General features: G+C 45.1%; 1 protein-coding gene and 1 long non-coding RNA gene across 11 annotated transcripts in view; one reads left to right on the forward strand and one right to left on the reverse strand.

Annotated features, from left to right (window-relative positions):
- The window catches only part of BCL2L13 (BCL2 like 13), a 119,951-nt gene extending 106,811 nt beyond the window's left edge, over positions 1 to 13,140 (reverse strand). For 3 of the 10 annotated variants that reach the window (XR_006288652.1, XM_043540047.1, XM_043540059.1), the window contains exons 1-2: positions 13,007 to 13,140; positions 1,870 to 2,059 (exon numbers count right to left, since the gene is read on the reverse strand). Coding sequence is in view for 9 of the 10 variants with exons in the window: in XM_043540047.1 (XP_043395982.1) it covers positions 1,870 to 1,990 (121 nt within the window). In the remaining variant the exon portion in view is untranslated. Of the gene's footprint in view, positions 1 to 1,869; positions 2,060 to 8,638; positions 8,789 to 12,864 lie in introns of those variants that run through there. The other 7 variants (XM_043540056.1, XM_043540051.1, XM_043540039.1 and 4 more) reach the window with 5 other exon arrangements.
- Positions 12,982 to 16,386, forward strand: LOC119563689. The gene is made up of 3 exons (XR_005222218.2): positions 12,982 to 13,100; positions 14,264 to 14,813; positions 15,777 to 16,386. It is a non-coding gene; the product is annotated as an uncharacterized LOC119563689 (long non-coding RNA).
- The last annotated feature ends 835 nt before the right edge of the window (positions 16,387 to 17,221 follow it).

Below are 17,221 nucleotides of genomic sequence, written 5' to 3' on the forward strand. Positions count from 1 at the left end.
AGATTGTTAAGCCTGAAAACTAAAATTATATCCACAAAGCAAGAGAAATAGTCTATGGCAGTCGTGGCTTCCTTTAGACTGCACCCACCTCCAGTATGCCTAAGATCTGCTCTGGAGGAACTGTGTCCATGATCCATGCAGTGCTTGACTTCTCTAACCTGGCCTACACTAGCATTTTGCTGGAAGTATCCCACCACCGTACTACTGCTGACTGCAGCTACAGCGGAAGCACTAAGATAAACAGGGCACAAGTGTGTATACCACAGTGTTGTCTAAACCCACTGCAAGCAAGGCTAGAATTAAGACAGTGATTTTAAAAAGTCTGATACCTGTTTAACCCAGCCCCAGTGGATAAAGCATGAGTGGGAGATTGCCCAAAAAATGCGACTGCAGAAAAAGCCTCAGGAGTGGCAACAAGCATGACATCCAGAATATATCTTCTGAGGAATCATAGAATATCAGGGTTGGAAGGGACCTCAGGAGGTCATCTAGTCCAACCCCCTGCTCAAAGCAGGACCAATCCCCAACTAAATAGTCCCAGCCAAGGCTTTGTCAAGCCTGACCTTAAAAACATCTAAGGAAGGAGATTCCACCACCTCCCTAGGTAACGCATTCCAGTGTTTCACCACCCTTTTAGTGAAAGTTTTTCCTAACATCCAACCTAAACCTCCCCCACTGCAACTTGAGACCATTACTCTTTGTTCTGTCATCTGCTACCACTGAGAACAGTCTAGATCCATCCTCTTTGGAACCCCTTTCAGGTACTGAAAGCAGCTATCAAATCCCCCCTCATTCTTCTCTTCCGCAGACTAAACAATCCCAGTTCCCTCAGCCTCTCCTCATAAGTCATGTGTTCCAATCCCCTAATCATTTTTGTTGCCCTCCGCTGGATGTTTTCCAATTTTTCCACATCCTTCTTGTAGTGTGGGGCCCAAAACTGGACACGGTACTCCAGATGAGGCCTCACCAATGTCGAATAGAGGAGAACGATCACGTCCCTGCTGGCAATGCTCCTACTTTTACATCCCAAAATGCCATTGGCCTTCTTGGCAACAAGGGCACACTGTTGACTCATATCCAGCTTCTCATCCACTGTAACCCCTAGGTCCTTTTCTGCAGAACTGCTGCCTAGCCATTCGGTCCCTAGTCTGTAGCGGTGCATGGGATTCTTCCGCCCTAAGTGCAGGACTCTGCACTTGTCCTTGTTGAACCTCATCAGATTTCTTTTGGCCCAATCCTCTAATTTGTCTAGGTCCCTCTGTACCCTATCCCTACCCTCCAGCGTATCTACCTCTCTTCCCAGTTTAGTGTCATCTGCAAACTTGCTGAGGGTGCAATCCACACCATCCTCCAGATCATTTATGAAGATATTGAACAAAACCGGCCCAGGACCGACCCTTGGGGCACTCCAATTGATACCGGCTGCCAACTAGACATGGAGCCATTGATCACTACCCGTTGAGCCCGACAGTCTAGTTAACTTTCTATCCACCTTACAGTCCATTCATCCAACCCATACTTCTTTAACTTGCTGGCAAGAATACTGTGGGAGACCGTGTCAAAAGCTTTGCTAACGTCAAGGAACAATACTGAGCTACACTGAGACCACCTATGTGTTTCATATATGACAAACAACACTGTGATAATAAATTTTAGTCACTATGGACTCAGCTGAAATTAAACCAGTGACCTAGATGTGAACTGCTTTGTTTCTATCTCCAGGTCTTCATGTTATTTTAAAAATGAACATATCGGGTGAGATACACATGTCTAGCTGCCGCTTTTTGCACTTTTTACATACATACAAGACAGATTTCTCAATTCTACAGTTAATTGATAAAGCAGCCACACATGTAAATACAATGTTACCTGGAGTCGAGGGAGGATGTTGCTCTTGTGGCTTCTCCTGTGACAAGAGCCCCAGGTAGCTGAGAACAACATATTTTGTTTCATAGTGAAATCCTACAGGCACAGCAGTAGAGGACGCCATTGGATTGACTTGCAATGCTCCACAGGGTTAATGGTGCACGTAGTTTTTCTTCTGGCTAAGAGGGTAAGACTGAAAGAGAGAAGATTAATTTTTTTTGTAAGGAAGAGCAGAAATCCATACTCCCTATTACAGTAAGAGCAATCACGCCCCAAGATTCTGCTGAAGACTCTTAAGAGTTTCCATCTCAATACCCTATGGCGAATTTATAACTGCTGTTTCCATTTGCTTTAGGGTGAAGCTTTGCCTAACAACGCCTCAGTCCAAGACGACTTTTCTTTCCTTTCTTTTCCACTCTAGTATCATCCAAAAATATATGGCTCGATTAAAATGGAAAAGGGGATGGTGGGCACTCTCTTACATGTCTCAGACTGGAGAAACTTTTGTTTATAAAGGAACACAATTAACTGGAAAACTAGGCTTAACAGAGTTAAAAACATGTTTGTTTCTACACATACATGAATTCACCTCACATTTTTGTGGCTTTCTAATCACTTGCCATACAAAGTAGGAAATCACAAATTTCCTATTTTCATAAATGTTCTTCTCTTCCCCTGTTGCTGCGTGACAAACCAGCATAAACAGAGAAAACTGATTAAAGTGGAACTGCAAATCTGGGAACCTACAAAGTGCTGTTAAGTGCAGAAAAACTACCAGAAAGATTTTTCTCTCTAATCTCTCATTTATAGTAATCTTTGTTTATGCTTTTAACAATAGATAAATTTTCAAATTGTGGTTTTTAAGCCAATAGTATTGTGACGCAGCAGGGAGGGGGGAAGTGCCAACCTGATAGAGGATGCGCTGTCCCGGAGAGGGGGCCCTGAACTTCCCCAGGTCACTGGTCAGAGTGACCCCGCTCAGTTCAGTCTCGAAGGGGGGAGAGATGTGACGCAGCAGGGAGGGGGGAGTGTTGACTTGGGAATGTGGCAGGGGAGTTTCAATGGGCGATCTGAGAGCCTGTAACCTGAGCCAGTAGGAGGAGGTAACACCTCTGCCCAGGAATGTGAACAGAGGCTGCAGGAGAGAGCCCGCCAAGGGGGGGGGGTTTAGTTTCAGTTTGGTGCTGGGTGGTGGAATGCAGGGAACCCCAGGACTGGGGTCTAAGTTCCCTGCTCCCCCAGAAGGACTTGACTGAGGGGTCCTGGTTGTACCCACAAGCTCTGTTTTAGACTGTGTTCCTGTTGTCCAATAAACCTTCTGTTTTACTGGCTGGCTGAGAGTCTCAGTGAATCCCAGGAAGAGGGATGCAGGCCTGGACTCCCCCACATTGCGTGACAAGTATACCTCTAAATTTAAAACTGTATAGTTTGCTACTGCTTAGTTAGGGCCTTTACATAGGGTTTGAGAAGTTTACTTGCCAGTAATTAATAAGATAGTTTCACTTTGCTGTCTTGTCTCACACATTAGTTAGAAACTGACAGAACCTTGGCCTGTTTCACTGCTGCCTGTAGTGCAGCCATGAAGTTCACTGGATTTGTGAATTTCATGTTGCAGCTGCAATGTTCCCTTTGGATACAATATCAGGAAACTGTGGGGGAGTAAGGGTGGAGAGAGAGAGCTCTCCTCTCCCCAATCATTACTTTCCAGGGAACAGCTGAATTTTTTGTTTTTTCTGCTGCTTCTCATAAGATTCCAGCACTGGTGCTGCTCACGCCTTATTGCACAATTGAACTGACAGTGGTCATCTCATTCACTTTAGTGTTCCAACAGCAACACCACATGGTTAACAGAGGAAAGGAATTCCATATCCTTTACAGATGTCTCCCTCTGCAGGTGTGAGGGTATCTCCCTGACTAGCAGCAGGTTATGAGACAATTTCTCAGCCAGGTGCTGTCCCTTGATGAAACAGAGATCCAAATATCTTCAATATAAACATCTGGCTGATCAACTTTTCCATTCCGACTACTTTTATGTATTTCACTTTATAAACGTTCAAATGAGAGAAAAATGAAAAAAACGTAAGGTCAAGAGAGCTAAAGTATGACAGCTGAGAAAGAGTAGCAAAGAAAAAATAACCAGATCTCAAATGGAAATCACAGAAAAGAAAAGGCAGATTTTAAAAAGTTTTAGACTATTAGTGTCTATTTACTTAATTAAAACGAAGCATGGATAACTATTTCCAATGGGAATCTAGTCAAGCACAAGGAAGCCAACCACAATGGTCAGGGAATTCAAGATCAAGTTTAAAAGCTCTCAATTGCTTCAAATAGTTATTTCCAAACTATAAGTAGTGCATGTTTTGCCGCTAGAGTGGACATCTAATGATGAAGCTGACAGTACACTCCAAAGACGATGGAGGCTACAGAAACAGCTATTTGACGGGTTCTGAATAGTTCTATCACTGTCAGGACTAGCGACAATTACCTTTAGCTAAAAAACAGCACCAAATTTAATGGTATAAATCTGGCTAGATTTATAGTAATGAAATGTTGTGAAAAACAGAGCACTACTTTAGGAGCCTTTTAGGCCATTCCTACTGTTTAAATTTCAGAATGTCTTGTGATCAGTACGGACAATGCATTACAAGGCCATAAGTACAATCCGTCCGGCAAACGATGCCTTTAAAAGAAAAAATCTCATTTGGACACAAAAGGAGACATTAGAAGTAAGTTCTAAACCTTCTTATTATTGCAAAGGCATTCAAATAGCTCACTGGAGCAACCAAATTGTGGAAGAGAAGCAAAAAAAAAGTTACACTGCTATAGAGCTGTTTTGAGGTGATATGGAAAGGATAATGAACTTGTCAATAAAAGGTGCAAAAGGAAGAGAGTCAGTGGGGAAGCAGTTAAACCATTCCTTTTGATCTTTAATACTTTCAAACTCATTTAGTAGTAAAAGCAGTGTGGAGATCACTTTCATTTAGACTATACTCCGGGAAGCCCTGCCTCTTCTTGCTTATTTCAGAATGCCTGGAATATTCCCCATGGTTGGCTCCTCTGCTGCAGATATGACTGCAGCTGCAATTCATACACAAGACTAATGGCGAGATACTTCTGAATAATGGCATCTCTTGCCTCACATTAATCATCTTACATTCATATAGCACCTTTCATCCCCAAGTGCTTTATAGACAACGCTGTAAACAATGCTACATCCAGCACTAACAGTTTGTGGGGTGGAACAGCAGCTGTTACACAACAACATTACTACACATTATGAGCAGAAAAGCACCACAGCTAATTAAAACTTCAAAGGAAATTTAGGTAGGCAGAGCATACTTTCATGAGATGGGTTAAACCTTGTTATGGTTTGAATTAAAACTGCATTTCCCAACACATTATGGAGCTTTTGTTCAATACTGTTTCACAGAACATCCCAGGTTCCCACCATTTCCTGCAGCACTTACATGGTTCCTTGGAGGTCTTTGGTATGCAAACTGAACTGCGCAGGATTGTGATTATCTTACACAAGCTGAAAAAATTTCAAATGGTATCTGGAGGAATCCAAGCAATGTACTATATATCATCTAAGAACAATTTTTAACAGAGAATGAGGCACTATCCTTAGATGAGATATCCGAGCCAGCATAGAAAGGAAGAGAGCCCACCAATACACAAAGAATGGAACTCCACGGTGGTACAGGGATCCTCATACAAGACTTAAGCCTAATTCAAGAGAATTTCAATACATGCTCAGCATCTCTGAAAAATCAAGTCATGGGCTGTTTGGAAAAAGAGGTTAAAATGTTTCCCTGGGGAGAGGATGAAAGAAAGAACAAGCCACATATAAAAGATGTTGGGAGCTCCAACACTACAGAGATGACAGCATAAGAACCTGTATAGACGAACGAACAGTAAGAGTCCTCAGCTTTGCTGAGAAAACATCAGTGACAAACTTCAGAATCCAAGAGGTGGCACTTCAATTATTGGTTTTTGCGGAAGAAGGGCCTACAATACAATAATGTGATTACTCATTGATCATAGGTTTCAGAGTAACAGCCGTGTTAGTCTGTATTCGCAAAAAGAAAAGGAGTACTTGTGGCACCTTAGAGACTAACCAATTTATTTGAGCATAAGCTTTCGTGAGCTACAGCTCACTTCATCGGATGCATACTGTGGAAAATACAGAAGATGTTTTTATACACAGACCATGAAAAAATGGGTGTTTATCACTACAAAAGGTTTTCTCTCCCCCCACCCCACTCTCCTGCTGGTAATAGCTTATCTAAAGTGATCACTCTCCTTACAATGTGTATGATAATCAAGGTGGGTCATTTCCAGCACAAATCCAGGGTTTAACAAGAACATCTGAGGAACAGTGGGGGGAGGGGGGGGAGGAATAAACAAGGGGAAAATAGGTTGGTGAGTACAAATCTTGGGAGACAGGCCACTCCTTGCCTACAGACAGCCCCCCAACCTGAAGCAGATACTCACCAGCAACCACATACTCCACAACAGAACCACTAACCCAGGAACCTATCCTTGCAACAAAGCCCGTTGCCAACTGTGTCCACATATCTATTCAGGGGACACCATCATAGAGCCTAATCACATCAGCCACACTATCAGAGGCTCGTTCACCTGCACATCCACCAATGTGATATATGCCATCATGTGCCAGCAATGCCCCTCTGCCGTGTACATTGGGCAAACTGGACAGTCTCTACGTAAAAGAATAAATGGACACAAATCAGATGTCAAGAATTATAACATTCATAAACCAGTCGGAGAACACTTCAATCTCTCTGGTCACCCGATTTCTGATCTCAAAGTGACTATCCTTCAACAAAAAAACTTCGAAAACAGACTCCAACGAGAGACTGCTGAATTGGAATTAATTTGCAAATTGGATACAATTAACTTAGGCTTGAATAGAGACTGGAAATGGTTGATTCATTATAAAAAGTAACTTATTTCCCCTTGTTTATTCCTCCCCTCCCCGACCCTCCCCCCCCACTGTTCCTCAGATGTTCTTGTTAAACCCTGGATTTGTGCTGGAAATGGCCCACCTTGATTATCATACACATTGTAAGGAGAGTGATCACTTTAGATAAGCTATTACCAACAGGAGAGTGGGTTTGGGGGGGGACAGAAAATCTTTTGTAGTGATAAACACCCATTTTTTCATGGTCTGTGTGTATAAAAACTTCTGTATTTTCCAGAGTATGCATCCGATGAAGTGAGCTGTAGCTCACGAAAGCTTATGCTCAAATAAATTGGTTAGTCTCTAAGGTGCCACAAGTACTCCTTTTCTTTTTTCATTGATCATAGTGGTTTATAGTTAAGATTTTTTTCAATTATGAATAGAAAATATTGATTCTCATACTGTGGGCTTCACAGAAGAGGCCAGATTTTAGAGTAAATTAAAAAGACAAGAGAAGTGGCAAGGCAAATCAGAGGAGGGATGGCATTCCATGTCTCAGGGTAAAATGAAAAAGGAGCAAATACACTTAAGTGAAGCAGACAAAATGTTCATCAAGGCTGGCATCATTTCTGGAGCAGAGGAAACAGTGCTCAATGTAAGATCCGAGGTCAAATAAGCAGAGATTAGTGTTATGAAGGGCCTTAAAAGAAAGGGCAAAAAAATTAAATGGATGCAATGGATTTAACACAAGAACAAGAGACTGATTACTCCTTATCAAAACAAAATGCAAGGGCTCATATTCATTATTGTGAATGGCTAACAATACTGTTACTTCACAAAACCCAATACCCATTAAAATCTCTATATTTAAGTTTGTGACCCATATTCCTCTCTCCCCACCCCCCATCAAGAAAAACCTCCATTATCTGTTTGACATGGGCTCAGCCATTCAACTAACCTGGGAACTGATGTGGTCAGCCAGACTGACATTTCCTCATGCAGTCTGTCGCATCCTAATCTGTTGCAGGGTCTTACATCAATTACATGGTGATAGACAAGCTACCAATGAATACAATGTTTATAATCCTCTGGTGAAGGGGCTTTCCTATGTTTTAGCCCTCGCCTATTAGATGGGATTTCAGTGCACATTCAGCTTTCCATTTGCCTTACTAAACTTACAGTCAACATGCAGCTGTATTGAACTACTGCATTAAAGTACACTATCAGATGTCACCAAGATTCACTGGGTATCCATTTAACTGTTATGGATCAGAGACCCACCTTATGCATTTATAGCTACACTAACAGAATACTACAGGTTTTTTATTGCCAGGTTTATAAAGGATAATGGGAGAGGACTAGCCTTACCAGCAGTCTATTTAACACTCTAGAAATACACAGCTTCAAGTATAGCAGCCCTGTTACGTCTTGGGTTCACTGCATAGTTATCTCAAGTGTCTCCCCTAAAGTTGCTGGCCTACCAGGGGGTCTGAGTAAGCACAGCTTGTCAGCTGCTAACACAATCACTCCAGGCTCTTCATGTATTTTTTTGCAGTGTGACCACTCTCACTCAAGCTAGGCTAACTTGAGCGATCGTTATAGTGATGACATAGCCTTAAAATTAAAATGGTTTTTAAAAGCAGCACACTTTTGAAATATTCCACAATTCTGGGCCCTCTCTCCAGCATAATACCTTGAAATAGTTATGAGTCTCAGTTGAGCCAGTTCACCCATTACACTTTACATTGCACCTTAGGCCTGGGTTACACTGGGGAGGATCAATCTAAGTTACGCAACTTCAACTACGTGAATAATATAGCTGAAGTCGCCATACTTAGATCTACTCACCGCGGTGTCTTCACAGCTCCCCCAGCGACTCTGCCTGCATCTCTTGCTCCGGTGGAGTACCGGAGTCGACAGGAGAGCGCTCGGCAGTCGATTTATCGCGAATAGACTATACGCGATAAATCAACACCCACTGGATCGATCACTGCCCGTCGATCCTGCAGGTAATGTAGACAAGTCCTTAATCTAAGATGTTGTATTTACATAGCACTTTTTATTAAAAAACAACAGCTCCCAAGGAGCTTCACTGGTCATAAACATATGAAGATCATTCCCCAAACCAGCAAAAGAAGAAAGTCAGTGAAATGCTCTACAAGTTCAGAGAAGCACTGCAAGACAATTTTGAACTGAAACTAAGAGTGGACTAGTGTAGCGGTTCTCAGCCTGGGGTCCGAGTGTACTCCAGGGGGTCCACCGGCCCCGCTGATCAACTCCTCCTCCTACCTCCTGCACATCGCAAGGGAAGAGGCAAAAAGAGGTGGGGAAGAGGAGGGGCAGGGGTACAGCAGGAAGAGGTGAAGTGGGACGGGGCTTGGAGGAAGGGGTGGAGTGGGGGCGTGGCGGGGGCTGAGCATCCCCAGGGAAAATAAAAAACCAGCTTGGGGATCCGCTACAAATTTCAAATAAAAACAGAGGTCCTCAGGTTGCTAAAGTTTGAGAACCACTGGACTAGTGGATTGATTTAAATCAAGATATTAAAATAATTATTTAAATCATCAAGTGGAAAAAGTTGATTTTAGTAATCAATTTTAATCAACTTTTCCATTTATATGCCAGTTATTTTCTAAAGCAGTGGTCCCCAAACTTTTTACCTCATGCCCCCGCTTACCGTTGTCCACACCCCACCCCCCCAGAGCCGGGACTGGGGCCACAGTTCGGGGGGCGGGAACGGGACACAGACAGGGGTAAAGGGGCCAAGGCTGGGGGCAGGAGAGGAACCTTGCCCGGGCCCCTGGGCATGGGACCAGGGCCAGGAACAGAGCTGGGTGGTGCTCCCTCCCCCCGTGGGGGCTTACCTGGGCCCCAGTCGCGCCCCCCCAAACATTCCTCTGTGCACACTCCACCGTTTGGGGACCTCTGTTCTACAGAAAGGTTCATTCTCACTGGTTGATGTAACTATTAAAACAGGTTTATTAACAACCAGAGCCTTTACACTACATCTGGTACATCTTTTTGCTACATTGAAGGGTACATTATAACTATATATATATATATTTTGTTTAAGAAATTATATATCTTAATATTTTCAGATTCTTATTAATTGTACATTTTTAGTATGTTAGGAAATGGTTAAATATGTATTGCTTATTTACTACATAATTAACTTTTTGCTCATGATTTGTGTCAAGCTGCATTCAGGTCATAGCTGGAATTTAAACGCACAAAACAGCATAGAAATTTATTTTTATTAACAAAACAACCTTATATGTTTTGGATACACAACTTTCTCTTCTCAGAACATGTTTCACATTTACAACTAAATAAGTTTAGGCCTTAACATTTTTTATTAAATTCAGATTTCATTTTCAACAGGTTTATTTTTACACAGAAAAAATATATAATTTAAACAACAATCAAGAAATCCAATTTAAATTTTAAATGATTTTTATATAGAAAAAACACCACTTTTTTTCCACCGTGGTTTAACCTGGCAGTGATTGGTCTCCGAGAATGTCTCCATCTGCTAGAATTCCCCATAGCACCTGCTTTTGCAGGAGTTGGAAAATAACTACACACATCTTGAGGTATTGCCACTCTGGCCACATCTACACTATGTGTGCTATAGCAGCATAGCTAAGGTGCCATAGCGAAATTGCAGTATCCCGTAGTGCAGATGCAGACTACAGCAACGGAAAGGGTTTTTCATGCTGTAGGAACTCCACCTTCCCAAGCAATGGTATCCTAGGTTGACAGAAGCATTCTTCCATTGACTTAGCTGCATCCATACCAGAGGTTCAGTTGGTAGAGCTATGGCACTCAGATGTGGACTTTTCACACTCTTTAACACCGTAGTTATGTCGACCTATGTTTTAAGTGTAGATCAGGCCTAGGTGACACTAACTGGTTTTAGTAAATGGTCAAAAATTCATCAAAATTTAAACATTTCAGTTCCTACTGGAAATTAATCAATATTTCATCTGTTACTATTTCTCAAGTTGTTTGTAGTGGTATTGTAGTCATGTTGGTCCCAGAACAGGTAGGTGGATGAGGTAAATATCTTTTGTTGGACCAACTTCGGTGAGTGAGAGAGACAAGCTTTGGAGCTACACGGAGCTCTTCTTCAAAGCTCAGTGTAGCTCAAAACCTCTTTCACCAACTGAAGCTGGTCCAATAAAAGATATTACCTCACCCACCTTGTCTCTGTTTCTCAAGTGACATTTAATGGATTGAAAAACAGTGAAAAGCTCTGTGGTACTCATTTATTTGGGGTGTGGTTTTAGTTAACCTTAGAATGCGCATTTAATTACATTATCCCATAAACAAATGGTTTGATTTTTTTTAAAAAGAACAATTAAATGACCTAATGAAGAGGTTCTCAACCTTTTGCAAACTTTGACCCTAAACCACGATGTTGATAAATCATTAAAACCCCAATTTCCATTAACGTTATTACAGTTTTCATTCATTTTTAGTAGTTTGCAATGCCATTTAATTTCATATTGCATAAATTAAAAATGAGAGTTGAAATATAAGTTAACCAATTGGTATATTAGTTTAAAAACATTCACACAAGTATAGTCAGTGGGACAGCTGAGCAGACCTTTCAGAATAAACAGATACTCTAGTGATAAGCGAGGTATAAATACCTCTATAGATAGAAAAATGGCAAGAGGCAAATCAAAGCAGTAAGTCAGTCGGTAAGGTAGGAATGATGAAATGAACAGAAATCATATGCCCGTATGCTATATCAAACATCAGCACATGCACTCCAATGTAGGCACATATAACTGTGCAGCCAAGTCACATCCTTCAGCCACCTGATCTATATGCCTCCAAATCATTTGCCATTCAGATCCTCCACACTCTTCCTTGTGTTTACATTTTAAACTTCCCTCAAGAGTTGTCCATTATAGATAGTTAGATATTTGATATTTCAATACTCAGAGCACATTCACCTGCAAAAAACCCAGCACACCTGTCCAATTTATTTGAACATTAACATTTGATCGACATACCTGGTTGTTATATGTATGTACAGAGATTTCACTCAGTTTAGCGAGATCACTAGAAATGACATATTATGGGTGTTGTAACGATGCTCACTCTATAATACGGTAACCCCCAATTAAACAGAAAGAGTGGGTGTCTATATTCCTGTAACAACAATGAGGAGTCCGGTGGCACCTTAAAGACTAAGGGATTAATCTGGGCATAAGCGTTCATAGGTAAAAAACCCACTTCTTCAGATGCATTGTACACTTCTTCTGTACAATGTTATGCCTCTCTGAATAAAAGCTCACTGAGAAAACCATTGCTTTGTTTCTATTAATTACACGGCAAAGATTCCAGAACTTGTTAAAACTTACTAAATAAACAGTTAAAAAGAACTGCCCCTTGCAGGGTTTCTGGCACGTCCCCCTCCAAGCACCTGGGGTAGAGGCGGATGCCGCAGACAGGGCTGTAGACGAGCCGGACCCCGGGTCTGGCACGGCGTTTCCCCCTCTCCCGAAGGGAGGAATCAGTCAGCCATGGGCACCCCGTGCAGGCGTGGCCGAGCCGGGACTCGGGACCTGCTCTCGGAAGAGCAGAGCGCGGGGCTGCCAGCCCAGGGCACGGCGGGGCCGCCAGCTGCAGCGCCAGCCGCATCACCTGTGGCGCCCGTGCTGCTGGGCGGCCCGGGGCGGGGGCGCGGGCGCCGGCGGGGGGAGGGCACGTCCTTCAGCCACCGCGCCCCAAACCGTCACCCGCGCGCGAACACACCGCAGGGCGCAGCCCCCTCCCCACCGAGAGGCCAGGCAACCAGTGGCGGGGGGGAGGTGGTAGCTGGAGAGGGGCCTGTGGCGGGGCTCCTCCCGCCCCGTCACCGGTACTGACACTGCCCCCCACGGCTCGTGACCGCCCCCCCAGCGCTCGCCCCCTGTGAAAGTTCTCAAGGCACCGAGTCCGACCCCGGGGGAAGGGGTCGGGGCCTCGCGCGCCCGCGCGGAACCCCCACCCTCCTCGCCACGAGCCGCACGCGCGCGCCGAGGAGGGGAGTGAGGGGCGCGCGTAGAGTGCAGACCCCTTACCTGAGTCTCGCGAGGCGGCGGCAGCGGACGCGCGGCGCTGCCTCCAACCTGTGCGTGCGCGCGGCGCTCGCAGCTGCCCTAAATTACAGACGCCGCCATGATGGGGGGGGGAGGGGAGCGAAAGGGCATCAGGTAACGTTACCGTGGTCACGTCACGCGGGAACTGGAAGGACGGTTCGCGTCGTGTGACCTCCACGCGGCGGCGATAGCAACCCCCCCTCGTCTCTAGCCAATGGGTAACTTCCGCCTCGGTACCTGTCATGGCGGCGGTGAGGGGCGCGTCCGCCTGACTCGCTGCCCCGTTGCAGCCGGGCTTCCCCCGCTCAGCGCGTGACAAGCGCCCTCACGCCGGCCCAGGCTCCCTCACCCCGACCGCACGGTCCTGTACCCCGATCCCACTGCCCCCTAGGGCACTCTCCTGGGGTCGTCCTGCCCCTGCGACTCTCTGGCCCATTGCCCTCGATGGGGATGGGCTTGTCCTGGGGCCCCCTGGCCCCATTGCCCCCAGTCCTCTTGGCCCCGTGTCCCTCTGACCCAACTGCCCCATGGAGCTGGGCTGGGATAATCTGTCCCTGTGTCCTCCTGTCTCATTAATATTTCCAGTATTTTAAATCTTTCTCTCAGCTCCAAAATCCAGAACAAAAAAACCACACCAACTCCACCTCACCAAACCTGCTCTCCCACCCAACTAAAATATGTGCGCTCCCAAGAAAATTAAGCGTCCCTACTGACTGTGCCAAAAATCGTCACCCAGCTGAGCAAATAATTCACCAGGGTACAGCAAAAAAGACCTTGCATTGCAATACAGGGTTGTTGGCTATTATTTTTATTATTATTTGTTAAGCAGCAACTGCTTGGTCTATGTTGAGCAGAAAGGCACTGCTCCAGGAAGCAGCATTCAATAACTCTCCCAAATATAACACATGCTACAAATGCTTTATGTGAGCTGTGAACATTCCACAAGCTGATCGCTTGGAGAAAACTGACACAGTCCCCAAATACCACAGTAGTAGTCAGCCCTACCCAATAAACTTAGGCCTGGTCTACACTACAAACGTAGGTTTACATAAGTTGCATTAAATCAATCTAATAATGTATGTGTCCACACTACCGAGTCCCTCCCATCAACCTAAGAAGCCTGTAAAGTCGACTTCTATACTTCACCTCTGCGAGAGGCGTAGTGTTTGATTCGACATCCATGGGTCAACATGGGGATAGTGTAGACACTGCATTGTGTAATTCGAATGAATTGGCCTCCGGGAGGTGTCCCACAGTGCTCCATTGTGACCACTCTGGAGAGCACTTTCAACTCCATTGCACATCAGCCAGGTACACAGGAAACAGACACTTCACTGTTAAAGCCCATAAACTTTTGAATTTTCATTTCCTGTTTGATCAGCATGGAGAGCTCACCAGCACAACTAATCATGGAGACTCAAGACCGCAAACACGCTCCAGCACGGAGTACTCACGAGGTGGTGGATCTTATTGCTGTCTGGGGAGAAGAGTCTGTGCAGGCAGAGCTCCAGTCCAGCAGAAGAAATGCTGACATCTATGCCAAGATTGTGCAGGGTATGGGGGAGAAGGGCTACACCAGGAACACGCAGCCGTGCCACTTGAAAATGAAGAAGTGTACCAGAAGACAAGGGAGGCAAACAGTTGTTCTGGTTCTGCCCCACAGACATGCCACTTTTATGAGGAGCTGCATGTGATTCTCAGCGGCAGCCACACAGCTACCCCAAAACGCTCAGTGGATACCTTCCAGGAGTCCTGGGCGACTTCGAGCAACAATGAGGAGGACATTGTTGACAAGGCAGAGGAGGAGAATGTAAGGTAGGCAAGTGGAAGATCCATTCTCCCTGCCAGCCAAGAACTGTTTTTAACCCTGGAGCCCATCCCTTCACAGGACCAATTGGCGGCGGAGCATGATGCCGGGGAAGGCTCCTCTGGTGAGTACACATTTCCAATCAAACTGTAGGGGTTACGTGCTATTATTTTTTATGTTTAATCTGAACAAAAAAATAGGTGTAGTGGGTATTGGTGGCCACTCCAGCTATGCAGAGGGTGCTCTCCGAAAAAGACTATTTATGTGCATGGGGATGGTGTGGGAATCCTCCATGGAGATCGCTAGGAAACTTTCATGGAGGTACTCTGCAATCCTTTACAGAAGGTTTTTGGGAAGGACTGCCTTATTTTGTCCCCCATGGCAGAACACTTTCCCGTTCCACTCCAGTATTAACTCTGCTGGCATCATTGCAGCATAAGGACCAGGTCTGCATCCAGACACTTGCAGCATCTGCTCCCTTGCAGCCTCTGTTACCCTCAGGAGAGTGATATCGCATAGGGTCACCGAGGAGAAATGAGGGGAAGTTTTCAATGCTAGCCCTTAAACCGCAAACAATTCAACAAGTAATCCACCCACTGTTTGGTGAAATATGGGTCACACAACCACGCTTTCCCAAAGGTGCCATGGTTGGAAGGGATCACCATGTATTGCAAGCAGCATTGGAAAAAAAGTGGGGAGGGGCTTCCTATTTGTCTCCCTTCGCACTCCCCCAACACTGTGCTGTGCCGCTTTTGTAACAAACTATTTGGGGGGCTTTACACTGGTGCCTGTCCTCAAGCACTATCCAGGTTGCTAGGGGAAAGGGGACTTTTCTCAAGTTTCAACCTGTGATCCCAAGGATGTCTTCACAAAAGCAACAGCACAAGACCTCTTGCCCATGCCTCGTGGCCTTACTCACCATGGCTGGAGCAGCAAACCGACTCTTGCAATAGCCAGCAGTTGTGATTACATTGTGGCTTTCAGTGAAGTGTATTGAGGGGTTTTTTTATTAAAAAAAAAATTAACCTTGCACCAGAAACAGTGTATGCGCTGTTAATGCTACCCTTGTGCTTTGCATTCCTTGCAGCTGAAACCTTGTCCACCAATGCGTCCTCCACACTGGGACAGAGACTTTCCCAGATTAGAAGGCAGAAAAAGAAGACTCGGGAGGACAAGTTCAATGAGTTAATGCGTGCCTCCAAGAGTAACAAGACGGAGCTCAGAGCATGGAGGATTACACTGTCTGAGAACCTGGACATGGACAGGGAGGACAGGAGAGCATGCAGGGAACAAGAGCGTGCCACACAGGAAGAGATGCTGCAGATTATGAAGGAACAATCAGACATGTTGAGGCATCTCGTTGAGGTTCAAGAAAGGCAGCTGGATGCGAGAGTCCCTCTGCAGCCTGTGCTGAACCTGCTGCCATCGTCACACAGTTCTACATCCTCCTCTCCCAAACGTCCTATAAGGCGGGAGGGAAGTTCGGTATCCCTTGCACTCAACACCAGGGGAGGGTGCAAGGACCAGAAGGCACGCATTCCCACACCTTTGATTGTTATTGCAGTGCATCTGTAAGCAAGCTTTCCTTGTTTCTCCCCCGCCCCCCCCCCCCCGTGTTACCAGCCCTTTTGCCCCAGAATATCTTACTTTTCTTTGCTGTCTCTGTGTGTTTGTGTGCATAATAAAACTTAATGGATTGAGGAGAAAAGGCTCTTTATTCATTAAACACACGGTGGTTAGTTGGGGTGGAGTTTACAGGGGAGAAAATGCAATAGATGGGACAGTTTGGTAAAAACAACATAGATAAGTGTCACATTACTCTGGCTCATTGTTGAAACTGGCTTTCAAAGCCTCACGGAGAGCAGAGCCCCTTGATGTGCTCTTCTTATTGCCCTGGTGTCTGGCTGCTCAAAATTGGCTGCCAGGCGATTTGTCTCAACCTCCGCACCCTGGCAGAAACTTTTCTCCCTTTGTTTCACAGATATTATGAAGCACAGAAGGCAGCAATAACAATGGGGATATTGTTTTCACTGAGGTCTAACCTAGTAAGCAAACAGCACCAGCAACCTTTTAAACATCCAAAGGCACATTCCACCATCATTCTGCACTTGCTCAGCCTATGGTTGAACCAGTCCTTACTGTTGTCCAGGCTGCCGGTGTACTGCTTCATGAGCCCTGGGAGCCCTGCAAACTTGGATCACAACAGATCCCACAGTAGATTTACCCACTCCAAATTGATGCCCCTCTGACCAGTAGCAGTTTGGCGTTGGAAGCTTCAATAGAGCTATCACTACTCATTTCTCCACTGTCAGAGTGGCTCTCATTTTAGTATTGCTGCGTTTCAGGGCTGGGGAAAGCAATTCACGGAGTTCCTGGAAAGTGGCCTTACACATTCAAAAGTACTGCTGCCACTGCTCATCATCCAATAGCTGCATAACAATGTGGTCCCACCAGTCAATGCTTGTTTCCTGGGCCCAGAAAGAGTGCTATACCATGTCAAGGTGATGTGTGACTGTCACCAGCAACTGCGAA

The sequence above is a fragment of the Chelonia mydas genome, chromosome 1 (genome assembly GCF_015237465.2).
Source record: "Chelonia mydas isolate rCheMyd1 chromosome 1, rCheMyd1.pri.v2, whole genome shotgun sequence".
Taxonomy (NCBI): Eukaryota; Metazoa; Chordata; order Testudines; family Cheloniidae; genus Chelonia; species Chelonia mydas.